This window comes from Mesoplodon bidens (genome assembly GCF_964165515.1).
Source record: "Mesoplodon bidens genome assembly, chromosome: 9".
Lineage (NCBI taxonomy): Eukaryota > Metazoa > Chordata > Mammalia > Artiodactyla > Ziphiidae > Mesoplodon > Mesoplodon bidens.
In genome coordinates, this window is record NC_138166.1 from 9,850,988 (window position 1) to 9,878,532 (window position 27,545).

At 40.3% G+C, this 27,545-nt stretch overlaps 1 protein-coding gene across 1 annotated transcript in view; it reads right to left on the reverse strand.

Annotated features, from left to right (window-relative positions):
* The window catches only part of RELN (reelin), a 532,619-nt gene extending 506,581 nt beyond the window's left edge, over nucleotides 1-26,038 (reverse strand). The window contains exon 1 of the mRNA XM_081244879.1: nucleotides 25,590-26,038. Within this exon, the coding sequence (XP_081101005.1) occupies nucleotides 25,590-25,815 (226 nt within the window). The 5' untranslated portion in view covers nucleotides 25,816-26,038. The remainder of the gene's footprint in view (nucleotides 1-25,589) is intronic.
* Between the last annotated feature and the right edge of the window lie 1,507 nt (nucleotides 26,039-27,545).

Here is a 27,545-nt window from a genome sequence, read left to right on the forward strand (position 1 = left end):
CCGCAAAAAAAAAAAAAAAAAAAAAAAAAAAAAGAACAAACAGAGATGAACAAAACAATAACGGAAATGAAAACTACACTAGAAGGAATCAATAGCAGAAAAACTGAGGCAGAAGAACAGATAAGTGACCTGCAAGACAGAATGGTGGAATTCACTGCTGCAGAAAAGAATAAAGAAAAAAGAATGAAAAGAAATGAAGACAGCCTAAGAGACCTCTGGGACAACATTAAACGCAACAACATTATAGGGGTCCCAGAAGGAGAACAGAGAGAGAAAGGACCAGAAAAAATATTTGAAGAGATTATAGTTGAAAACTTCCCTAACATGGGAAAGGAAATAGCCACCCAATTCCAGGAAGCACAGCGAGTCCCATACAGGATAAACCCAAGGAGAAACATGCCGCGACACAGTAATCAAATTGGCAAAAATTAAAGGCAAAGAAAAATTATTGAAAGCAGCAAGGGACAAACGACAAATAACATACAAGGGAACTCCCATAAGGTTAACAGCTGATTTCTCAGCAGAAACTCTACAAGCCAGAAGGGAGTGGCATGATATACTTAAAGTGATGAAAGGGAAGAACCTACAACCAAGATTACTCTACCCTGCAAGGATCTCATTCAGATTCAACAGAGAAATCAAAAGCTTTACAGACAAGCAAAAGCTAAGAGAATTCAGCACCACCAAATCAGCTCTACAACAAATGCTAAAGGAACTTCTCTAAGTGGGAAACACAAGAGAAGAAAAGGATCTACAAAAAACAAACCCAAAACAATTAAGAAAATGGTCATAGGAACATACATATCAATAATTACCTTAAACGTGAATGGATTAAATGCTCCAACCAAAAGACAAAGGCTTGCTGAATGGATACAAAACCAAGACCCATATATATGCTGTCCACAAGAGACCCACTTCAGACCTAGGGACACATACACACTGAAAGTGAGGGGATGGAAAAAGATATTCCATGCAAAAGGAAATCAAAAGAAAGCTGGAGTAGCAATACTAATATCAGATGAAACAGACTTTAAAATAAAGAATGTTATAAGAGACAAGGAAGGACACTACATAATGATCAAGTGATCAATCCATGAAGAAGATATAACAATTATAAATATATATGCACCCAATATAGGAGCACCTCAATACATAAGGCAACTGCTAACAGCTATAAAAGAGGAAATTGACAGTAACACAATAATACTGGGGGACTTTAACACCTCACTTACAACAATGGACAGATCATCCAAAATGAAAATAAATAAGGAAAAAGAAGCTTTAAATGACCCAATAGACCAGATAGATTTAATTGATAATTATAGGACATTCCATCCAAAAACAGCAGATTACACTTTCTTCTCAAGTGCGCACAGGACATTCTCCAGGATAGATCACATCTTGGGTCACAAATCAAGCCTCAGTAAATTTAAGAAAATTGAAATCATATCAAGCATCTTTTCTGACCATAACGCTATGAGATTAGAAATGAATTACAGGGAAATAAATGTAAAAAACACAAACACATGGAGGCTAAACAATACATTACTAAATAACCAAGAGATCACTGAAGAAGTCAAAGAGGAAATAAAAAAATACCTGGACACAAATTACAATGAAAACACGACAACCCAAACCTATGGGATGCAGCCAAAGCAGTTCTAAGAGGGAAGTTTATAGCAATACAAGCCTACCTCAAGAAACAAGAAAAATCCCAAGTAAACAATCTAACCTTACACCGAAAGGAACTAGAGAAAGAAGAAAAAAGAAAACCCAAAGTTAGCAGAAGGAAAGAAATCATAAAAATCAGAGCAGAAATAAATGAAATGGAAACAAAGAAAACAATAGCAAAGATCAATAAAACTAAAAGCTGGTTCTTTGAGAAGGTTAACAAAATAGACAAACCATAAGCCAGACTCATCAAGAAAAAGTGGGAGAGGACTCAAATCAATAAATTAGAAATGAAAAAGGAGAAATTACAACAGACATCGCAGAAATACAAAGCATCCTAAGAGACTACGACAAACAACTGTATGCCAATAAAATGGACAACCTGGAAGAAATGGACAAATTTTTAGAAAGGTATAACCTTCCAAGACTGAACCAGGAAAAAACAGAAAATATGAACAGACCAATCACAAGTAATTAAATTGAAACTATGATTTAAAATCTTCCAACAAACAAAAGTCCAGGACCAGATGGCTTCACAGGTGAATTCTACCAAACATTTAGAGAAGAACTAACACTCAGCCTTCTCAAACTCTTCCAAAAAATTGCAGAGGAAGGAACACTCCTCCCAAACTCATTCTATGAGGCCACCATCACCCTGATACCAAAACCAGACAAAGATACTACAAAAAAAGAAAATTACAGACCAATATCACTGATGTATTCATCAATGATATTGGTAATTTGATAGGGATTGCATAGAAGCAAAAATCCTCAACAAAATACTAGCAAACAGAATCCAACAACACATTAAAAGGATCATACACCATGATCAAGTGGGATTTATCCCAGGGATGCAAGGATTCTTCAATATATGCAAATCAATCAATGTGATACAACACATTAACAAACTGAAGAATAAAAACCATATGATCATCTCAATAGATGCAGAAAAAGCTTTTGACAAAATTCAACACCCATTTACGATAAAAACCCTCCAGAAAGTGGGCATAGAGGGAACCTACTTCAACATAATAAAGGCCATATATGACAAACCCACAGCAAACATCATTCTCAATGGTGAAAAACTGAAAGCATTTCCTCTAAGATCAGGAACAAGACAAGGTTGCCCATTCTCACCACTATTATTCAACATAGTTTTGGAAGTCCTAGCCATGGCAATCAGAGAAGAAAAAGAAATAAAAGGAATACAAACTGGAAAAGAAGAAGTAAAACTGTCACTGTTTGCTGATGACATGATACTATACATAGAGAATCCTAAAAATGCCACCAGAATACTAGAGCTAATCAATGAATTTGGTAAAGTTGCAGGATACAAAATTAATGCACAGAAATCTCTTGCATTCCTATACACTAATGATGAAAAATCTGAAAGAGAAATGAAGGAAACACTCCCATTTACCATTGCAACAAAAAGAATAAAATACCTAGGAATAAACTTACCTAGGGAGACAAAACACCTGTATGCAGAAAACTATAAGACACTGATGAAAGAAATTAAAGATGATACCAACAGACGGACAGATATACCATGTTCTTGGATTGGAAGAATCAATATTGTGAAAATGACTATACTACCCAAAGCAATCTACAGGTTCAATGCAATCCCCATCAAATTACCAATGGCATTTTTTATGGAACTAGAACAAATCATCTTAAAATTTGTATGGAGGTGGAGACACAAAAGACCCCAAATAGCCTAAGCAGTCTTGAGGGAAAAAAACGGAGCTGGAGGAATCAGACTCCCTGACTTCAGACTATACTACAAAGCTACAGTAATCAAGACAATATGGTACTGGCACAAAAACAGAAACACAGATCAATGGAACAAGATAGAAAGCCCAGAGATAAACCCACGCACCTATGGTCAACTAATCTATGACAAAGGAGGCAAAGATATACAATGGAGAAAAGACAGTCTCTTCAATAAGTGGCGCGGGGAAAACTGGACAGCTACATGTAAAAGAATAAAATTAGAACACTCCCTAACACCATACACAAAAATAAACTCAAAATGGATTCAAGACCTAAATGTAAGACTGGACACTATAAAACTCTTAGAGGAAAACATAGGAAGAACACTCTCTGACATAAATCATAGCAAGATCTTTTTTGATCCACCTCCTAGAGTGATGGAAATAAAAACAAAAATAAACAAATGTGACCTAATGAAACTTCAAAGCTTTTGCACGGCAAAGGAAACCATAAACAAGACAAAAAGACAACCTCAGAATGGGAAAAAATATTTGCAAACGAATCAATGGACAAAGGATCAATCTCCAAAATATATAAACACCTCATGCAGCTCAATATTAAAGAAACAAACAACCCAATCCAAAAATGGGCAGAAGACCTAAATAGACATTTCCCCAAAGAAGACATACAGGTTCCCAAGAAGCACATGAAAAGCTGCTCAACATCACTAATTATTAGAGAAATGCAAATCAAAACTACAATGAGGTGTCACCTCACACCAGTTAGAATGGGCATCATCAGAAAATCTACAAACAACAAATGCTGGAGAGGGTGTGAAGAAAAGGTAACCCGCTTGCACTGTTGGTGGGAATATAAATTGATACAGCCACTGTGGAGAATAGTATGGAGGTTCCTTAAAAAACTAAAAATAGAATTACCATATGACCCAGCAATCCCACTACTGGGCATATACCCAGAGAAAACCATAATTCAATAAGACACATGCACCCCAATGTTCATTGCAGCACTATTTACAATAGCCAGGACATGGAAGCAACCTAAATGCCCATCGACAAATGAATGGATAAAGAAGATGTGATATATATATACAATGGAATATTACTCAGCCATAAAAAGGAACGAAATTGAGTCATTTGTTGAGATGTGGATAGACCTAGAGTCTGTCATACAGAGTGAAGTAAGTAAAAAAGAGAAAAACAAATATCGTATATTAACGCATGTATGTGGAACCTAGAAAAATGGTACAGATGAACTGGTCTGCAGGGCAGAAGTTGAGACACAGATGTAGAGAACAAACATATGGATACCAAGGGGGGAAAATCGCGCTGGGGTGGGGATGGGATATATTGGGCAATTGGGATTGACATGTATACACTGATGTGTATAAAATTGATGACTAATAAGAACCTGTAGTATAAAAAAACAAAGAAAACAACTAATACTAAACTTTCTTTGGGTTATTTGTATGGAAATATGTTAATATAAATGTTTCAGACATTACATGAAATTTCTAAAAATCTTATATGTTCTGGTATAATGTTATAAGTCATAATTCTAGTTATTACTTTAAAATGTGTATCTCAGAAATAACTAAATTTCCTTGTCAGTTGCATTATTGTGAACTTTCACCCAATCTTTAACCATGGTCATTTAAGTGTTTTGTCATTTACAGACAGTTCTGGGTGTACTCTGATGCTTTTGCAAAAATGTTCCTATAAAAGGGTTTTATCTTCAAGGAATTCATGGAAAAGACTCTTGACAAGTATAGGTTTCTGGTAGCTGACTATACTGCTGAACTGAATGAATAAGCATTTTCAGAACTCTAATGGAAAACTGATGAATTCATAAAAGTGCTAACAAAAGATCAAGATAAAAAAAATTAATTACATGGGAGTGAGTGAACTGATGAGGATGATTATAATTTTTGTGACCTTCTGTTTGAATTAAAAAAAAAAAGAAATCAGGGACAGTGGCTACCTTTGAGGGAGTTGTGCCTGGAAAAGAAACATGAGAGGAACTTCTGTGTTCCTGGCAATGTTTTGTTTCTTCCTCTAGATGTGAAATACACTGTTCATTTTATGAATTTGCAGTGAGTTGTACACCTATGCTAACTTCTCTGTTCTATATTATTTGTCATTAAAAAGCTAAAGAAATGAAAAAAAAAGGAAGGAAATCCCGACATATGCTAGAAAACAGGTGAAAATTAAAGACATGCTAAGTGAAATAAGCCAGGCACAAAAAGACAAATACCATATGATTCCATTTATATGAGGTACCTAGAGTAGTCACATTCCTAGAGACAGAAAGTAGAATAGCAGTTGCCAGAGCCTGGGGACGGTGTGGGGTGGAATGGCGGATGACTGTTTAATGGGTACAGAGTTTCAGTTTTGAAGGATGAAAAAATATTCTGGAGCTGGACGGTAGTGATGGTTGCACAACCATGTGAATGTACTTAAAGCCACTAAACGGTACACTTAAAACTATTAAAAATGTTAAATGTTATGTATATTTTACCATAATTTAAAAAGTATTTAAAAAAAAGAATCTAGGTCTGCCATTTTACAGTGGAGAATTTGGATAATAAAGTTGTGAAAAGAAAAGATTTTGAGAGAAATTCTTTTTTTTTTTTTTTTGGTAAATTCTCAGGCTGTTGCCTGGGGCACTAGAGCAGGCAAAGTCTTAGATTTGCGATGAGTGGGCCCTGGACTGAGGATATATGGACAAAGTAGAATGCAGATTATTTGCGTTTGGACAGTAGTCATGAATAAAAATATGAAAAATAAGTCTCTATGCTAAGTTAAACAGGACAGGTTTGTATGATTTTAGGTGAAAGGAGGTCAGTCCTATCTCCCGTTTGTCCTCAGTCACACAGTGCACTCATCAGAGGGCACTGATTCTTTTTCTAGTTAATTAATTATATAATTTTTATTGGGGTATAGTTGATTTACCATGTTGTGTTAGTTTCAAGTGTACAGCAAAGAGAATCAGTTATACATATACATAGATCCACACTTTTTAAGATTCTTTTCCCATATAGGCCCTTACAGAGGACTGAGTAGAGTTCCCTGTGCTATACAATAGGTCCTTACTGGTTATCTATTTTATATATAGTAGGGCATTGATTCTTGTGTGATCAACAGAGCCATGGGATTTTCCAACGGGGTTTTACATTAAATTTCTATGTTTTAGGACATAATTTTGCTCATGTTATCTCCTAACATTCTATATGCAATATATGTAGTGCTACCCACTGTTTGTTACTTGTTACTGATTTCTGTCATCATTTCATCTAACCTAAATGTTTATATAAGTAAAGAAAAGAAGCTCTATAATATGGGAATGAAATGAGGGAACCTCTACCTGAGGAATGATATGTGTTTCTTAGAAACTATGTGTGTTCATAGAATTTCTAGGTACTAACAACTTAGTAAGTTTCCTGAGTTTGACTTTGATGACCATATTGAAATCCATAATCTTATCCATAATCTTATCATTCTTTTTTCCCCCTTGATTTATCAAAGTGGCATAAAATCACAATTCTAGTGCCAACTGTATTTTGACTTTTTTAAAGGCTGGTACAAACAAGATTTTTTTAGAAATGCAAAAAAAAAGGGGGGCGGGAATTAAGTACAGCTGACCCTTGAACCACAAGGGGTTAGGGGCACAGACTCTCCACTCAGTCGAAAATCCACGTATAACTTTATAGTTGGTCTGCTATATCCATGGTTCTGTATCCGCAGATTCAACCAGCCTCAGAACACGTGGTACTGCAGTACGTATTTGCTGAAAAAACTCCACACACAAGTGGACCCATGCAGTTCAAACCCATGTTGTAGAAGAGTCAACTTTGTACTTGTGTACATCCATACAACACTATATAGCCACCAAACAAAGATGAAGCTCTGCATTTATCACATAATACTGAAAACACAAGCTGAGTGAAGAAAAGCCAACTGCTAGGTATAATTTGATCCCATTTGTGTCTGGATGTACATACCCAGACAAAACACATGATTGATTACAAGTAAGAGATTCGATTTAGAGGTTAGTTTCCTCTCTCACACTGGAAGGGCTCGGTCCTGAGGACCATATCAAAGAGGATTTCATTGGCTCACACACTAAACTTTCTAAATTTTCCCACTGAGTAATCCCTAGAATTACAGGGCAAAGAGGTACAGTACTATCCCACTGAAACGCACTGACAGGACTGAAATGCAGGTGAGGTATGGGCAGATCCCATGTCACAACTGCTGGCATCAGACACCTGACTTCTGTTTAGAATAGAGGGGCCTGACGTTTGACACCACGAGATTTAGGAAAAGAAAAGGCCATGATGAAAGGCAGCATCACTGTCAGACAGAGGCTTACAGAAAACGGGTAAAATGAAGTTTGAGAGGAACAGGAGTCGCTTGAGAGCTAAATTAGAAAGAACAAGAAACTGACACACTTTGCATTTCATATGTGTTCACTTTCTGGCTTATTAATATTTTCTTGGATAAAAAAGGTAGCTGCTTCACACACTGCTAATGTATGTAGGCATAAGATAATATATATGTGGTACAAGATTAGATAGAAGTGCTTTATGAGTGGCACTCAAAAAAGGTACCATCAGCAAAAGAGTAAATTCATGATGCCAGCAATTTCTCTGATCCAGTGGTGGCTCACAACTGAGAATATGAGAATCCCAAAAAGAATTCTATTCAGGAGAGTGAACTAAACTCTGCTGAAAAAAGCAAATGTCCCCTGAAGGCTTAAGTAAAGGCATCTGGCATTTGCACTCAACCACCGCAGTCAGTGGCAATAATTCAATCCATATGATACATGGGACAGCTTTTTCAAGAGCATTTTGAAGAGTGGCTAAGACAAAGCGGGTAATGGCAGAAGGTTACTGTATCAACAGAGAGGGCCTTTGTGGTTCTAGGGGAGCCACTTGATCCACAAGAAAAGAAACATAAACAAATGAGATCAATGCACTAACAATGCATGGAGTTATGATAATCCACAATTTAAAATAAGATAGGGAAAATATTTATGTAAATATTTATCTTATCTTTAAGTAGGAAAAGACTCCCCAAGCACAAAAGTAGTATGAGAGAACAAAGGAAACAAAAATACACCTGTTTTCATAAATTTACTAACATAATCTGCATATAAAAATTCATGACAACCTGAGGGAAAGAATTTTGCCAAATTTGGAAAGATGTATAAAGATATTCACTATAGTGTTTATAACACTGAAAACAAAATGTAAATGACAAAAATGTCAAACATTTACAACTTTATAAATTATGCTATAGCCATTCAATAGAGTATTATGCAGCTCTTAAAATTATATTTTTTTGAAAAATATCAATAAAATGAGCACATAATGTTAAGAGAAAAAAGATTATAAATCCTTGTTTTGTAAATATAGAGCTAGTTACTCACAGGAAAAAAATATCAGCAAGTGTGCGACAATAATAATACCTAACATTATTTTCTGTGCCAGGCACTGTGTTGCTCTTTATAAGCACTGTCTCATTAAAGTTTCATAACAAACCCATGAGCCAGGTACTATCATCACTGCTATTTTTCAGAAGGGAAAACCAAGACACGGAGAGGTGAGGTCACTTGCTCAAGGCCACGTAGCTTGAAAATGCAAAGTCCAGAAACCAACCCAGCTAGTGTGCTGTCCGCCACCACAAATCCCTAAGGGCTAAGTCTCCCCTGATTTCAAAGGCTTATAAATTAAAGTATCCATGTATGTTAGAAATAGAGTGGGGAAAAGACTTTTCAATCTTATCTATAAGAGGAGCAGTTCTCACAACTCCTGGAAACGTTCATGTTGAAATCCGTAAGTACGGAACCTCTGTTGCTGTCAACTTACAAGGTATCAGTGAATAAAATATCATGAAGAGCCAGAATTCTCAGCTGCTGTCCGCTTCATATATTCATCACTGCCCAAATAGATTTCTCTTAAAAGATGAAATCTTTTAAGAGAAGTCTTTTGTTTCCTCTTTTGTGTTTTCTCTAACGTTGGTACTTATCTGTTGAGTACGGAGCCAAGCTATTTCGGTCTCTGTTCTTCCCATTATTTATTCCCATTCAGATGAAAATTTAAATGCAAACTATATACCCATTCATCAAAATTGCTTCAAATTTATTTATGGTACAGCACAGAGGAGCTTCTGGGAATAAGAGCTTCAAGTCTATTATAGTTTCTATTAATAATTCTAGTCACTAATTGCTATGAGAACTTTTCTGGATATGCTAACATATAGTTAAAGCAAAGCCAATCCAACAGACTACTATAAATAAAGTTGCATAGTCTCACAAAAGTCATGAGAATTTTGTAAGTTTGGAGGGTGGGAAAGTAGAAACACAGTTTTTAGATTTTTTTAAACATTGTTATCATGGATTCAAAAGGCCAAATTGTACTCACAAACATATCTTTATAAATTTTCTTCTTGATTGCTTTAATTATTTTGGAATATCACTTTCACATAACAATTTTAAATATAACTGAGATGAGACAGGATTCTCAAGTGCTGTTTTTGCTCACTGATTCATTAAATCAAAATGTTTAATTAAAGTGCCTGCTATGTGCCACGCACTATCCTAGGCACTGGAAATAGAGCAGCAAACAAAAAACAGACAAAAATCCCTGCCTTGTGGAACTTAAAGGCATTATGCTGATGGTCACAGAAAGCAAACGAGGTAAAGAGTAAAATATATAGATGATGATAACACCTATGAAGGAAAACAAAGCAGTCCATGGGGATACGGAATACTGGGGAGAAGAGAGGACAAAGCTTTAAGAGTGTGGACAGGGAAGAACTCATTGAAAAGGGGACATCTGAAGACACACCTGAATCAGGAAGGGAGGGAGCATGGGGCTATCTGGGGAACAGCATGCTAAAAAGGGGAAAAGAAAGTGCAAAGGTTCTGCGATGGGACTGAGCCCCACATGTGTTTGAAGAACAAAAAAGAGGCCTCATGATTTCAGTCGAAGAGTAAGAGGAAAGTAGTAAGATATGAGGTCAGAAAAGTAACAGACGAGGCAGGTGCTACGGTGCTTAAAGGCCACACCAAGTACTTTCTCTTCTTCTTAAGGAGAAGGGGAGCAACATAAAGGATGGATAGAATTACAGAAGATTTTATTGTTCAAATTCAGGCAATATTTTTGGGAAAACAGAGGCAGACCAGAGCTGCTCCAGGCAACTTGGTGGATTGGATGGTTGTCCTAGGTATGGAGCAGGGGGTTGGTTTTAACTGAATCACTCCAGCTGCTGTGTTAGGACTAGAATGAAGGTGACAAGCATTGAAGCAGGAGAAGTGATCGGGAGCCTGCTGTAATCCACGTGAGAGAGGGTGGTGGCATTGGCAGATTCTGGGTGTTTTAATGTAAAGCCAGCTGGACTTAGGGATGGATCGGATGTGGGATGCTAGGGAAAGAAGGTCTGGGGACTGAACAACGGTAAGGACTCAGTTGGCAATAATGGAGTTGAGGAGACTCGAGTAGGAGCTACTTTGGGGGTGGCAGGGTGAGGGAAACAAGAAGCTCATTTGTGGGTATATTCAGTGTGAGATGCCAACGGACATCCAAGTGGAGATGCTGAGTGGAGAGTAAGACACAGGAGTTCAGGGAGTTGTGAGAGAGTCACCAACATGTAGGCTGGCACTTAAGGCATCAGAATGGATGGCATCCCTAGGGAGATAGGGCAGAGGAAAAAGAGAAAAGGAGAAAGGACAGAGCCCTGGGTGCCCCGACACCACAGAGTCAAGGAGGAGAAGAAGAAAGAGCAAAGGAGGACTGAGAGAAGCATTCTGACATCTTCCTAGTGAATACCGGGATGGTTTGTCTACAGTGATGCATGAATGCAGAGACATGTACTCACTAATTTACCTCTAATATTCCCTTGCAGGTCACTGAATGTTAAGATCCCTCGGCATTTGAGGTGAAGAGAAAAGTATACACATCGCAGTGAATATGGGTGTCTTGTACAAGGATAGGCAATCTGTGCAGCTTTGAGAAGAGAATCAGACGCTTTCACAAAAACACAAGAGCATGATAAGTCACTGTGAGGTTGGATCTAGATGCGTAACAAAAAGATAATTCTGCCCTCTGCCCCTCGCTCCCCAAAACATCGCTAAAATCTTCACATCGGATGAAGGGTGCTACAGTACCCCAGAGAGCACTGCTTCTCCACACGGCCTGTGTTGTCAATACCTCGCTATCCCAGAGGCCATTTCACACCTTTTTTTCCTTAAACGTATATTGTGAATATTGTGGCGCTCATCTGTTGTTTCTGCCTGCCTTACACCCACTCTCCCTTCTTTGGGGTACCAACAGCTCCATTTTCCTTCACAGAGAGATACCCCTCTGACCTCAACATCCATCTCACGGGATGGCCATACCCCAGGTCAGCCAATGAGACTTGTGGTCCCAGGAATTAGAAGTCAGTGACACAAGAAAGGAAAGGAGCTGGAGAGGATTCATCCAAACTTTGGGGCCAGAAAAGCTGAAAATCAGAAAAAATGCCAGAAAGTTTTTAAAAGTCAGAAAATCATGGTTCTTACCACCACGATTCCTTTAGCAGTTGACCACTCCCTGCTCCTTGATACACTATTATCATTTCTAAATCTAATGTTTGGATTTTCCTTCCATTCTGCAAGTTAACCCACCTCCTATTAATGAATTCCTTTAGCCCAAGTTAGCCAGAACCGGTTTCTGTGGCTGGCAGCCAGGGTACCCTGGCACACCTGCCACTCTCCAAACTGTACAGCTCTGTGGCAGCTCACAATAAAACGCATAAATCTTCAAGTGGATCCATTTCTCAATGTAAGTAAAAAAGGTTTAGAGGCTATTGTAAGCAAAATAAAAGCTTAAGAAATTGTCTTATTTGGTAATATTCCAATAACCATCTTAAATGCTGGTTGTAAATCTTTCTTTTACTGACAAATCTTTCTAAGGAGAAACATTCTTTTTATTCACTGGAAATACTTATTTGTCTTTAACTAATCAAATAGACTTCTTTGTTTACCAGTTTTTTCTACAGAATGACTATCAAGCATGTACCTCATTCCAGATATCCTACTCTTTTATGTTTGCAGAGACTCCGTGTTTTTCATTATGTTGTAGAAACACACGGGAACCACTGGCATAGCTGGGACAGAACAAACTCTTCTAAGCCGTGCAAAAGTCATTCAGCAGGGCTTCTCTGGTGGCGCAGTGGTTGAGAGTCCGCCTGACGACGCAGGGGACACGGGTTCATGCCCCGGTCTGGGAATATCCCACATGCCGCGGAGCGGCTGGGCCCGTGAGCCATGGCCGCTGGGCCTGCGTGTCCGGAGCCTGTGCTCCGCAGCGGGAGAGGCCACAGCAGTGAGAGGCCACAACAGTGAGAGGCCCGCGTACGGCAAAAAAAAAAAAAAATCATTTAGCAATGAGGGTCAAATCAATGAGTATTACTTTAACAACTGTGAAGCGCTTGATCTCCAGAGCATCTTCATTTTACTTCAATGAATACAGATAGGTATCCCTTGGGTACTCATTAGTGATACCAATTTTGAATTTTAATTTATTGTAGTTTTCTATATGTTTAAAATATTTCACAATTTATTTGGAATTGAAGTGTCTGCCTCACAGTTTCTGTTGAAACGCTGAAATAAAGCACTCATATTTGAGAGAAATAGTCTCAATACTTTAATACCTGCATCAAGTCAGATCACCCTGTAAGCCGCCTCTTGGTTTCCTACACCACCCTGGAGGCTCACAGATTTGCCATTAGAGCTACAGCTAGGCACAGCTCACAGGCAAATGCCAAAGGGAGAGATGATCTGGTTTGTCCAGCCTGAGGAAAGAAATGATCTCTATGTGGACATTCTCTACAGTTTTTGATAATAGCTTTTTAAGGCTACTGTCCTTTTGTTAACGTCCAATGAAGCAAATTTTTCTCTCCTAGTGAAAGCATGGGCCTCCTTCAGGCCCTCTGAGAACCTCCGTGGGTTCCATACAGGAAGCTCCTACTCTGAATCTGTCCTCCACCCTCTGTTTTATTTTCACCAGGGGTCTCTTTTAGCTTCCACCAGGGGTCAGTGGCTCTCAGTTCAGATCTGATGTCAAACTCTGGGATAAACTATAACGGTGACAAATCAGGAAACACTGGTATTACTAACGTAATTCACGTTGCCACCTCACCTGGATGCCAGAAAACCTATGCCTGACCTTTGCCCTCCTTGGCAGGAGGTGAATTAATTTGGGAACAAGGGCAGGAGAGGATGCTTAGCCCTTTTCTTCTCATTCAAATAAGCTCAACAGAAAGTGATTTTTATAAGTCTGATCCACGTATGAAAAATAACCCTACAAAGGCGAGTACAAAACAAACGTTATCCCACTGGTGTCACTATCACTGTGAGAACAGACCTCTGATGAGCGAGGTCAGACACTGCAGGATGATCTGGCTTGTCACCAGGCGTTTCACCGTGTACCCCATCACTCAATTGCACAGGCTCTACCTGCCGACAGATAACACTCACAGGAATTTCCTAAAGAAAGAAATACATTACAAATAGATGAACGTCAATGAAAATCTTTTTAAGTGTCTCTCTGCTTAAATTATAGTTCTCCCCTTGTATTCATGTCCTTCTCAAGTTCTATTAGTGAGTCAAAGAACAAATTTCCTATTTACTTGAAAATCTTCATTAAAATTACATTCATCAAAATGTTAAAAACAAATCTGAGCAAAATTTGCAAATCACTTTCTTATATTTGTATTTGTGGTGATACTTTGAAAGCATGTTAACTCTTTTAGGTCAACAGTATACTAAATGATATCTTTGCTTTGTGCTTCATCTGGAAGGTGATGTCTAGTCAAGAAATATTTAGGACTGTACAATTCTGGCCTCGTTTGGCATGGATATCATCCTTCTGGTTTGATTTTGCAATCTTTATTTTATTTATTTATTTATTTTTGCGGTACGCGGGCCTCTCACTGTTGTGGCCTCTCCCATTGCGGAGCACAGGCTCCGGACGCGCAGGTCAGCGGCCATGGCTCATGGGCCCAGCCGCTCCACGGCATGTGGGATCTTCCTGGACCAGGGCACGAACCCGTGTCCCCTGCATCGGCAGGTGGACTCTCAACCACTGCGCCACCAGGGAAGCCCTGCAATCTTTATTTTAAATAACGAAATTAGCTTTTATTTTTCCTTATTTTCTCTTTCTTCAAATGTCTTTTGTTATTTCTTATTACTATTCCTTTCTTGAAATAATTGTCATTTCTAAAAAGAAATGCATGGGCCTCCCTGGTGGCGCAGTGGTTGAGAGTCCGCCTGCCGATGCAGGGGATACGGGTTCGTGCCCCGGTCTGGGAGGATCCCATATGCCGCGGAGCGGCTGGGCCCGTGAGCCGTGGCCGCTGGGCCTGCGCGTCCGGAGCCTGTGCTCCGCAACGGGAGAGGCCACAACAGTGAGAGGCCCGCATACCACAAAAAGAAAAAAAAAAATAAATAAAAAGAAATGCATACCAGTTAAAAGTATGGATTCTGGAGCAATATGGACTGAGAGCACTCCTGCATGACAGCTTTATGATCTTGGGCAAAATACCTTTCTGTGACTTAGTTTCTACATCCACAAACAAAAAGAGGATAACACTACCTACCTCATGAGGTTGTTGTGAGAATTACATGAATCAATATATGTAAAGCATATAGATCAATACCTGACACATAGTAAGTGCTACTTTAGAGTTTGCTATTGTTAATGTTGTTGTTATTAATTTATTCCTAAGTTCTTGAGTTACCCTTCTAAAAAAATTGTTGATTGTATCAGTGCTTGGAATGGGAATGTAAACCCACTTTTCTAAAAATGCCTAAAACCAACTGATTTTCTTACCTTCCTCCATCACCATCACTGGACCTATAACATTTTTTTGCAGGATGAGGATGCAGGAAGTGTTTACATGAGAAAAGGAAGTAAGAAAAGATCTGGAACCATGATCATAGGATATTTCAACATTCATAACAAAGGTGGCCTAAACAAAAAGATTACATGTTCCTGAAGGTAAAGCTGAGATGCCTGTTTCCTCTGTCAATATGCAGCAAGCAAAAGAAATGACATTATTGGATTTGGTCCTAGAGGCTGAGCCAGACATAACAAACAAGGTTAAGGTTGGGGCAGAGCTCACATTCACAACCATGTCACACATCTAAGTATTTTAAGTGTCAACAGGATTTACATATGGTGATACTGCATTTTAGAGAGATAGGACTGACAGGAAACAAAGTTCATAAACAAACTCACTAGCATAAATTGTCAGTTATAAGAAACTCCAGAAATTGGAGGTCAGGCACAGGTTATCTTCTCAAAACATTACTAAAAAGTTAATATAAAATGCACTATTTTTGCCACCTGCATAAGTAGCACATCTTGAAGGATATTCTGAAAATATATTATCAAAGAGTCTTAGAAAATATCCTAGTTCCATTAAGGTGACCAAAAGCAATTCTATGGGAGAATCAAAGCTTGATACAAGAATTGTGACTGACCTAAAAGAGAATGTAAACTGAGTCATTTGTGTGTTCAGAAGAAATGATTAGGATTGCACTCAGCTGTAAATAACAAGAACCTGACTGATTTTTGTCATGATATGAGAAGTCCAGAAGAGGTATTCCAGGGCTGATACAGCCGCTCGAAGGTATAAATAAAGACCCAGCCTCCTTCAGAACTCCTGGTCCGCCATCCTTAGCATGGGACCATTATCTTCAAGGTCACAAGATGGTTGTACCACACCCTGCCTAGAAGAAATGGGTAAGGGCAGAGCAAAAAGTATTTGCTGAGTCCTTTTAAAAATCATCTTTATTAATTAAAAAAAAATCTTTCTAAAGACTACCCGGTAGACGTCCACTGCATCTCACTAAATTACATGGCAGGGGAGCCTTGGAGGTAAGCTTTTTTTTTTTTTTTTTTTTTTTGCGGTACGCGGGGCTCTCACCGTTGTGGCCTCTCCCATTGCGGAGCACAGGCTCTGGATGCACAGGCTCAGCGGCCATGGCTCATGGGCCCAGCCGCTCCGCTGCATGTGGGATCTTCCCGGACCGGGACACGAACCCGTGTCCCCCACGTCGGCAGGCGGACACTCAACCACTGCGCCACCAGGGAAGCCCGGAGGTAAGCATTTTTAACTAGACACATAGCTGTTCTCAAAATCAGTTAGTAAGAAAGGGCATTTTAGTAATCACTGGGTAGACAACAAGCAATGCATGCCACATAATGAGGCATTATAGAATCTAGAAAGAGGACAGTGTTCCTCCAGTACAATCTAGGGAAAATGCCAACCAGCCCAGCTGACTTGGATTGGATGGAGAAGCTTTCCTAGGTGCTGGAATATGCCACTGAGGTTATCTAACTCCATGCTGCCAAACAGCCTACTAATAGTCATTTGCCCACCCATATAAACTTTGATACAGTGGACAGAATACACTGGTCAGCCAATGCCTTTATCCTGACAAGGATATGTTTTATTGTAAATGAACTAGCCTTCTACTTCACCACCTAACCATGTGTGGATTTGTTTCCTCAGTCAGCCCCTGAAGGGTGAACTATGGGTTCACTATTAAAATCAATTTCTCTCATTTCTAGTTTTGTTGAAACAGTTTTGTATTTTATTTTATTTATTTTATTTTTTTTAATTTATATTTTATTTATTTATTTATTTATTTATTATTTTTATTTGTTTGTTTATTTATTTTTTCTAGTTTTGTTGAAACAGTTTTGTATTTTATTTTATTTTATTTATTTATTTATTTATTTATTTTGCGGTACGCGGGCCTCTCACTGTTGTGGCCTCTCCCGTTGCGGAGCACAAGCTCTGGACGCGCAGGCTCAGCAGCCATGGCTCACGGGCCCAGCCGCTCCGCGGCATGTGGGATCTTCCCGGACCGGGGCACGAACCCATGTCCCCTGCATCGGCAGGCGGACTCTCAACCACTGCGCCACCAGGGAAGCCCCAGTTTTGTATTTTAAAAGTATTTTACATGGGGTTGTAGACACATATATTGTAGGATTTAACAAAATATATTAAACTGATGTTATTTACTTATCTTGGCATCTTTCCTAGACTACCACCTAAATACACAAAGTTTGGTTGTTATCATGGCCATCAACTAAGGAAACATACTCAATTTAGAAACAGGAAGGTCTGACTTCGGAACTGGCTAAGTTAATAAAAGTTTTGGTTAGACTAGAACTACACTAATCAACTGCTTACTTCTAGGCAAGTCATATCTATTTTGGCTGGGAAACACTTTCTGATCATTCATATTTGGTGACAAGGTGACTTTTTTTTTTTTTTTTTACTTTTGTGACCCTCCTTAATATACTCAGTTTGGAATTTCCCTTGAAGTGGGCCACATGTTGACAAGGCACAAAATGGACAGGCACGGGTAAAGAGCTCCTATCTGTATATCCAGTGCTTCAAATATCCTTATCTAATGCTGGGTGACTGTACCAGATGATAATAACTACTATCTAATATATGCATTACCTTGTTTAATAATTGCAACCCCCAAATACGGATACTATTATTTCTACATTAGAAACGAGGAAACTGAGGCTAGGAGAGGGTAGGTAACTTGCTGAAAGCACACAACTAATAAGTGGCGGAGAAAGGAAATAAGCATGGGTCTCTCTGCAGTCAAAGCTTGAACTCTTCCCACTACATCACTGTGCCTCCCTAGACTTTCTTTTTAGTATAAGTCTGAGCTCTCAGCCAAGGAATCTTTGAATTTTTGAGCTGGAATAGACATTAGAGTTCACAGGTACAAAACAGTAAAATAGGTCTTATTGAAGAAAGACTGTGGAACTTACCCCAGAGCAACACACCTCCCTTCTTGACTCCCAATCTAGTGTTCATACCAAGTCCCCCCACCCCCTTTTTCACCTGTTAAGTGCCAGCTACCTAAAAAGGTGTCATCACTATTTCATAGCTATGCAACTGTTACGAGTCTTGGCAAAGAGACCAGCAAGTAAAGGAGATAACTTGAGGTGACTGTGGCGATGACAGAGACAGCCCTCATCCATTTACTAGAAGAGTCTCTATGCACTCAAGCATTCAAGACATCTCAAAATTGAGCTGCCTTTTAGATTCAAGCTAATTCAGTGTGCATTTTTCTAAATTCTACAACTCTCCCTCATGGTGTATATATGTGCTTCCATGCACAGACTTCTGATTCTGCAGTTTGACCCCATAGCTGGCAGTAAGTAGCTAACTCAGAATTAAACAGCTACTGGCTTGAAAGTTCTTCTAAGAGATTTTACAGTATAGGAAGAAAAGCCTACTTTCCCACCAGGAATAACTAACCCATGATTTTTAAAAAGGGCACGTGCATGTCACAGAAAGATAACATTAATTTTTTGAGAGAAATACAAATGCCTACTCACCCACTTTTATTATTGTAAACATCCAATCAGTACAATATATACTAACTATATAATATATACATATATATACACCAATATTTTTCATGTTATAGTTAGAGGGAAAAAAGGGGTAGAGCTGGTGATAGGAAATCTGAAGAGAAGAAAGAAAAAGAGAAAGAACTGAAGGAGCAAAGGAATCAAGTTTTGAGGCAGAAAAGAGGAAGGAAGAGGAGAGGGAAGACAAGGCCCTGTGACATGGAGGAAAGGAGCAAAAGAAGGAAAATGAGAAAACTTAGGAGGAAGAGAGGGGCCATGGGAGAAAGAAGGTGAGATACAGTTGTAAGGAGAGAGGGGCAGATCAGGAAAGGCAGAGAGAGACGATTCTGAGGTGAGGGTAGCACTTACTGGTAAACTATTATCACTCCTTCTTCATGTAACTTGGTATGTGGGCACCGGCGCACATCAATAACCAGGGCTATTCGAAACACTCATGAGTTCTCCTATAGTTTCAAAGAATGCTTTAATCAATCAGATTTATTTTGCTTTCCAAACAAAGTTTTATGTTTCTAAGGAAAGCTAAATTAGCATTAAAAGATAACGTGGGGGTTTCCCTGGTGGCGCAGTGGTTGAGAGTCCGCCTGCCGATGCAGGGGACACAGGTTCGTGCCCTGGTCCGGGAAGATCCCACATGCCGCGGAGCGGCTGGGCCCGTGAGCCATGGCCGCTGAGCCTGCGTGTCTGGAGCCTGTGTTCCGCAACGGGAGAGGCCACAACAGTGAGAGGCCCGCGTACCGCAAAAACAAAGAAACAAACAAAAAAAGGTAACCTGGGTTTTCAATGTTTACTTCAGAACCTCAGAGTTCCTATACCTATCTCTTTGTGGCATTCAAAAGCTATCTAATTACCTTAGCTTTGTTTTCTTGAATGATTAGAGCTGCCTTAAGCCACAAATCAACATCTGTACATGTGTAGTGACCCTTCTGCACACCCCCAAATCCAATTGCTACACTTAGCTCCTACAGGAAATCAAATAAAGAAGGAAAAAATGTGTGTAGTTTTAGAGAAGCACACGTGTTTCTCTAAAATAATTGGTATCCTGTAGGCACAGCATTCAACCCTTCAGAAGCTCTGCCTTCAATGAGATTGGCATGGCAGGTGACCGTGGCGAAAATTACTCTCTCAGCCACACAACTGACACCTAAGTGAGATTACTTCATGTGGAATTTCCTGAGAGCCAAGAATATTTTTTTTTAAACACACCATTCTTGTGCTTGAACAGTCATTATGAAATCTTCATATTTGAAAATTCAATTCCAAGTTCTGAAAATGTGTTTTTAATACTTCTTTGTTTAAGGTTGATAAGATTGAAATTATACAGTTTGGTTATTTTATTCAATATAAATAACTCTAAAATCGGTGGGGTAGGGGTGAGGTGGATTAATCACCCAAATTATTCTTGAAGCCAAAATATTTAGATAAATGAATTTTCCTTTTCATATGTGTGTTATGTCATTACCTAGACATAGTTTAAAGCCCTACATGAACATGTCCATTCTAACCAAATGCACTGAGTGTAGGGCTATCCATTTTTTCTATTTCCATACGGCATAAAGAACTTTTAAAAAAAGAAAGAACTTTAAAAAAAAAAAAGGAAGAACTTTATATTTTTGTGTGAGAATATATACAAGATTTTTTTTTAAATGCCAATGTTCAAAAAGCACCAGTAGCTCAATTTATTTATGCTTGTTTAATGTAAAGGCTATCTGAAATATATTTCAAATATATATGTATCAACAACTATCTGTGAAGATTAAAGACATAATAAATAACTGTCAAAGTGTCATCTGAAGTCATCGGAGGAAAAATTATGGCTTAATATGCAACATATCCTAAATAACTGATAATGTAAGGTTCCCAGGTCATCTATAGAGTTGACCAATTCCAGAGAGGGAAAAAAATAGATCAAAGATAGGTTTTAGATATTGTCTTTTGAATAAAACTAATTTATGAAAAAATTTGAAAGTCAATAGTATTGACTTTAAAATCTTGTGAAAATATCACTCACTTTTAAAGATGAAAAGACAAATTTATTAGAATAAGATGGTTCTGTAAAAAATATACTTGTATGATTACAATGATACAACTTTCTTATTTTACTCTTTAACATTTTTAATGAAATTTAAAATAATAGTTTAAAATAAAGATTCATAAAAATTGGAGGAAAATATTCTAATTAAATAATTTCTAGTAATGTAGTGCTGTGACTGAAGTAAGAATACCTGCCTAAATTAGATGTTTCCAATTATGATTCTAAAGACCTGATTTTTTTAGCGTATGACTGGAATTGAAACTCACACAGGGAATATATATTAAAGCAATATTTTTATGATTTAAGAAATGATCTGAACCACATCAGCAAAATATGTTTGAAATAAATTGTAGAGAGTGAGATGAAATATAAGACAAGTAGAGAAAAATGCTTTAAATGTTCAATTTTCAAAGTCATATGCAAGCAGGACACAGGTGCAGTTCACTTATAAACTGCATTTGACAAATGATTCTGAGTTTAAATATGCTGATTCCAGAATCAGAGACATATAAAAAACAAATATCCACTCACCCAATCAACAAGCCAGTTAGTTACCTTAACAATAGCAGATAACTTTAATTCAAATTTTTTTTAAAAATCATTCCTTTGAAAGGAATTTAATCTAGAGTATATTACCAAAAATAATGTCTTGTACTTGAAAAGTCATTATATTGCAACTGCCTTTGAATGGTGATTTTTAATTAGCAACCAGTTGATTCCAGAACACATGTATGTATAATAGGAATAGTGGAAATTCTTACAACAAAATACCATAAATACTTTATCCTGATTATATCTTTTTTAGGTAAACATTCTGTTTTAGCAGTTGAAATTGATTTCCCCACCCACCCCACAATAGGATTAAATAAATAATAGAATGAAAATGTAGCACAAAAGGACTACCAATAGTGATATTGGATTTACAAAATACAATCAAATCCCCTTTTTAAAGCACCATGCTTTATTAACAATTCAGTTCTGCTTAAGACAATTTTTTTCTCTCAATCAGTATTTTAGAGCATATTCTTCACTGTAATGGAACATTTCCCCCACCTTATGCCACCTTAATAATGAGGATTCTCGTCTTTTTAGAAATTCAGATAAATTGTCTCACCAAAGCTCAAGCACTTTCCACAGACTCATTTACTTATGCTTGGCTTTCACAGTTAATGTTTTCCCTTATGTCTGACCTCTCCTTTTTGATGGTGACTGAATAAAGCCCATCTTGTGAGTAGGTAGGTCCTCATTACAGGATTTCAGGGTTATCTAAAAGTCTTTCTATCTCAAAATATATTATCTGCCTGCTCAGTGATGCCAAAATTCTTTTAAACAAAAAGGGAAAAACATCTTTCCATAGTTGTAATTAAGATTGTGGGAGAATATAACATTGACAAGTCACAGTCACTACAGATTGGTTGGGGGAGGAGTTTTAAACAAAAGCCTGAGGAGTGGGGGTGAGGAAGAGGGATTATCAGGGGAAAGGGAAGGTGCGGACATCAACTCGACCTTTGCATTTTTCACAATACTGCCCCAGTCCTTAGGAGAAGGAGCAGTGAACAGCCAGGTATGGCTGGGAAAGAGAAAGGGCTACCTGACTGGACCATCTGGGTTTCCAGTTCCTATTTTCCCATCATTTGCAACTTTCTACCCCCCCCAAAAAAAAACAGGGCCTGGAAATCATGTTGTGGAAATTGACCATATTTTGGGATTTGTGCAAAAGAGGGAAATTCTAGGAAAAAAATGTTCTGACCCTGAGACTTTTCTAATTCAACATGATATATATATACATATACATATATATAACCTCTTATTGCTGAGCTTCTAAACTGCATTGTACTCATCATGCAAAGACACCATAGTTCATTGTGACCAACGATGTCATCTCAAGAAAGTCATAGACAACAGATTTTAAAAGCTATAGGAAGATGACAACAGAGGTACCAAGTGAACGAGTGATGAGAACTAGCAAAAGTAACCATGCACTGTCTACAGAGTTGCCAAAACTGCAAACAGATGGATATACTACTTAACACTGGAAATATCTGACAATTCTGTAGACACACAAATTTCAAATTCTTCTGTATTATATTTTTGTTGCTTTTTTTTCCAAAAGATTTTCAATAAAAATCTCTAAATAAATATGACACAGAGACCCATGATATTGAACTCTAACATCTGCCTCTCCATTTCATATTCTGTCTCACAACACAAGTCTCAGAGGGCAGCTGACACAGCCTGGTCTACAATCATGTTCTGTGTTAGGTACCACTGTACATCTCAATGCATTCCTTTAGGTAAAAAAGTTAACAGCCATTAGCTGCACCCAAAATCCATTCCCTCAAATGCTGACTTCAATGTAAATCATAGATAAGACTGAGTTTTCCTAACATAAGTGTTACATTTTAGAGATTTGGAAGATTACAGATAAAGTCTCAAGCTAATATTTTACATATTTCTTGGTTTTAAAAAATTTTGGCTGAATAACCTCCTACTTTGGTCTCCTATAAAATGAGCTAACTACCAAAGTATATTAGGTTAAGTTTTCCTATCAACTGTTCAATTCTTAAATAGATGTTACGTAATTAATTTGTAACATTCATTTCCAAAAGTCTAAAAGAAAAGGAGACACATGTAAGCACCGTTTCATTTTTAAACATTTCTTCTACCTGTAGAAAATTTTACAAGGAAAAACTCTTACTGAAGGCCTATAGCTACAGCCAGTTTCAAAATCTAAATATTTGACAAAACAGGTAACAGGAATTTAAAATCTTACAATAACCATTCTCAAAGTTTATAATAATAATTCGATCTTCTTAAACTTACATAATAAAATTTCTCTACCTTTTCTGGTGATAGAAGAGGTAGAAATTGAGACTTTCCCACACAATATGCAACTTGAAGTATCACACTGTATTCTTACTCTCTATCATTCTTTCCTTTCTGACTTAGGATGCGATTATGGTCAGTCTTAAAGGCTGACTTATACTTGCTAGCTTTATAGCAAAAGCAAAGGCTATGTCATATTTTGGTATTTTTAAGTTTTCTAAGCTGGCACCTTACAAAGGATATGGAAAACGGTGGTGGGGGGGAAGGCTACGTGTTATCACAGGTCTTCCATCACAACCTGACAATCACACCTTTTAGCCCAGCCTTGACTCACCTACCACTCTCACTTAGAGCTAATAACGGGCAAGCACCTTTACTAAAGGTCACACTAAGTGACAAGCTCAATCAATCAGTCTTTGGGTGAGGTCTGGGTTGCCATCATATTGGCTGGTCCTTCTCAAAAGATTCTCATGAACTCAGAAAAACACCAGACCGTTCTTGGAAAGAGAATACAATAAGCATTTTAAAAGAAGGGACTAGTTACAGAAATTTAATATCCCAAAGTCTAAAATCCCAACCGAATTAGACTCCTGCTCTACGGACAAGGCTGACACCATGCCACAAGAAAGTTGTAAAAGCACTACTTTCAATCTCTAGAAAGCATTTATTTAGGTTAAACATTTTAAAGCAGATATGAAGGGCTTTTTAAATAGAAAATTTAAGGATTCTTATCATTTTTATATCCATGTTTATCTGAAATGCCAGCTGCTCCGTGGATTATCTCCTGCTATACCAATAACTGTTAGCCTACAAGAGATGGAAACTGTAACAGGAAATCACTAGACAATAGTTGGGTATCAGTATTTTTGCCTTGAAATTCTAATTAAACAGTGCCTGTCACCGCTTTAAAAAAGCTCCATAGAAGTGAAATATTCAGGAGTTCCAGCGGAAGTAATAGAAAATAGACCATATCTTACTTTCCGGAACATACTCGATTTACTAGCTTCAAATATCAAAAACGCACGCACTACAGAAAATTCTCTTGCTTGCACCTAAAACTGTCCTTCTTCGATCATGTTTCATTTTGATGAAGGACTCCAGAATGATCCTTTTTTAAAAGGTACCTTTAAATTATAAGGAACTTCCAGTACCTACCTGGAAATTAAAGCTGTGCAGATTAAAGACATAGTTATTAAGAAACATCACAGACATCATTCTAAAAACAAGTAGCAGGTTACAAGTAAGAGAGGACTCAGAAAAAAGCACCATTTCCTGACATTTTAAAAGCCACTTTTAAAAGAACAGAGCGCTGGAAGCAGCCGCTCCCTGTCAGGAGGGTTGTCTGACACCGAAGGAAACGAGAGGGACCCCTGGCTGGGGAGCAGCGAGAACTTTGCGGCGGGCCGGCGGGCGACGGCGCGGGGCGGCCGCGGGCCGGGGCGCGTCCATCTGTCATCAGCCGGTCCGCAAAGCCCAGCACTCCCCGGATGCCCTTCAGGGGGAACCGGGAACAGGACAAAGGTCTGGAATCCAAGCACTCGGGTTAAGGAAACAAGATGCGCGTTTTCATTCAAGTGTCAGCTGCCAGAACCACGAGGGAGGAGGAAAGACCTCAAGAATTCTCTGGCGTTTCTCACCAGAACCGGCTCCTCACGGGGAGACGCGTGAGGGGAGTGTGTGTGGGGGGGGAGGTGAGGGGGGAATAAATCCCAACTCGCGACTCTATCCCCCGCTAACTTTGTTTTCTCTCCCTCCTCAGAGGTAATGTTGAGGTAAGGGTTGTCACGGTTCTTGGTTAAACGGCCCCTTGGAAGAAGGAAAGGGACACAAAGCTGCGCTGGGCGGCGAGCGCGGAGATGCTGTGGTACCTACCATGGTATTCTTGTCCCGGTACGTAGTAGGTGGGGTGGCCCGCAATGTGCAGGGAAATGAGCACCTCGCCTTGCTCCCCATCCCCTTCCAGCTCCCCGTGGTGGGTGCACAGGAAAAAGAAGGGAGAAAAGCGGGGGTAATAGCCCACCGCGGCGCGCACCCTCAGCGTCGCCCCCACAACCAGCGCCAGGAGGAAAGTCCGCGGCGCCCAGCCACTGCGCTCCATACCGCCGCTGCCGCCGCCGCGCGCCCCGAGCGCCGCTCTCTCATTCAGTTTTGGAGGCTCCGGGACGAAGGAGCCGCGTGGAGAGACGGTGAGAAGGCGGCAGAGGGAGCAGAGAGGGAGCAGAGAGGGATCGGGCGCGGAGCCCCGCCGAGAAGTTCCGCGGGAGACGGCAGCTCCCAAAGTTTCTTTGGGCCGCGGGAGCGCGGGGCCGGGCTGCGGACGCCGAGAGCGCGTCGGCCGGTGCCGCGGTGCGCCGCCCAGCCGCCGCCGCCGCCGCCGCCGCCGCCGCCGCCGCCGCCGCCTGTGCGCGACGCCCCTCCGCCAGGCCTGGGAAAGCGCCCGGCCCACTCCACACCTTCTTAAAGCCCGGGGCGCGGAATCGCCCCCACCGCCGCCACACGTGCCCCGGCCGCTCCCCCGCCCCTGCGCGCCGCGCGGCGCGCGCCCGCCCGGCCCCCGCCCACTCGGGCTCGCTCGCCGCACCTCGCGCGGCGCAGGGCTCACGCCTCCGCGAGGCCCTGCGCCTGAGCCCAGTTCTCACACTGAAGAGCAGATGAGGGATGCGAGTCGGTCGGGTTGGGGGAGGGGGCTCGGGGCCAAGAGGTACGCGAATCTGCAGGCAGCGACTTAAACGCCTCGGAGAGAGAGAGAGAGGAGACCCTACCGCCCAGCTGTCCGGAGGAGCAAAAGGAGAGGACAGTCCCTTTTGCCCCTCAGATTTCCCTCCTTTTTCCTGAGAGGAGGCGAGGGGGAAGTAGAGGGGCGGTGGGGACGGGAGCGGGCGCCGGCTTCTTTGTCTGCGCCGGCTGCGCCCCGCGCCCCTCGGGGCTCGCCCGCCTCGGAGCCCCCGGCGGCCCGCACTTGTTCCGGGGATCCGCCCGCGGCCCCGAAACGCGACGGGCCCCTGCGCTTCTTTCCCACCCAGGCCTCGAGTCTCTCCCTCTGGCCCCCGCCCGGCTCCTCGCCGCAGCGACCGAGCCTCATCTGTAGCTGGATTTAAAATGAGATTAAGCGAAAGTAGAATTGGCAGCCTCCAGTGGTGCCTGGAAATGGTGATTTGTGCTGCTCGGGTGTGGGGAATTGTGTGGCGGGAAGGGCTGGCGGAGCTGAGCCCCGACAGGCGCTCTTCGCTGGACTGTTCTATTATTCATTGCTGCTGGGTTCTTCAGGCGGAGATGGTTGTAATTTTTTAAATCGGTGTTTATTTCCTTTAAATGTCAGCTACGACCAATGTCCCTGAAATGGGGGGAGGGGAAAACGTCTGGAGAGATGCTGGCAGCGGTGATTGAAGTGGGTGGTAATGAGCTGCTGCACAGGAGGCTGCGGGGAAGAGAAATAAAAAGCACGTTTCTAACCGAGGACGGCTGGCAGGAGCCCTGCGGCATCCGGAGATGGGGGAGCGGGGTTGCCAGGTTTTAATGCCTCTCCCCACCCATCCTTGGCTTGCCACCAAGTCCAGATAAACCCGCACGTACAGAAATGAGTAGATTATAAAATTGCAAGGGATGGTGTCCTTGACTGCATTGGGGGCACGGGGCGGGGGAGGGGGACGGGGGGGAGTGCGAAAAGACAAGGGAGTCTTTGCAAGGGGAGACCTCTGTAGTCACTTCGTTGCAAAAGGAAGAGACTGGTTGTTTTCCTCTTACCCAGGCCGAGTTCAGACAGGTAGAAGGGCCACTTCTAGCTGCCTTCAGGTTTCCCTTCATTCAAAATCCGCCAGGGCTCAACTG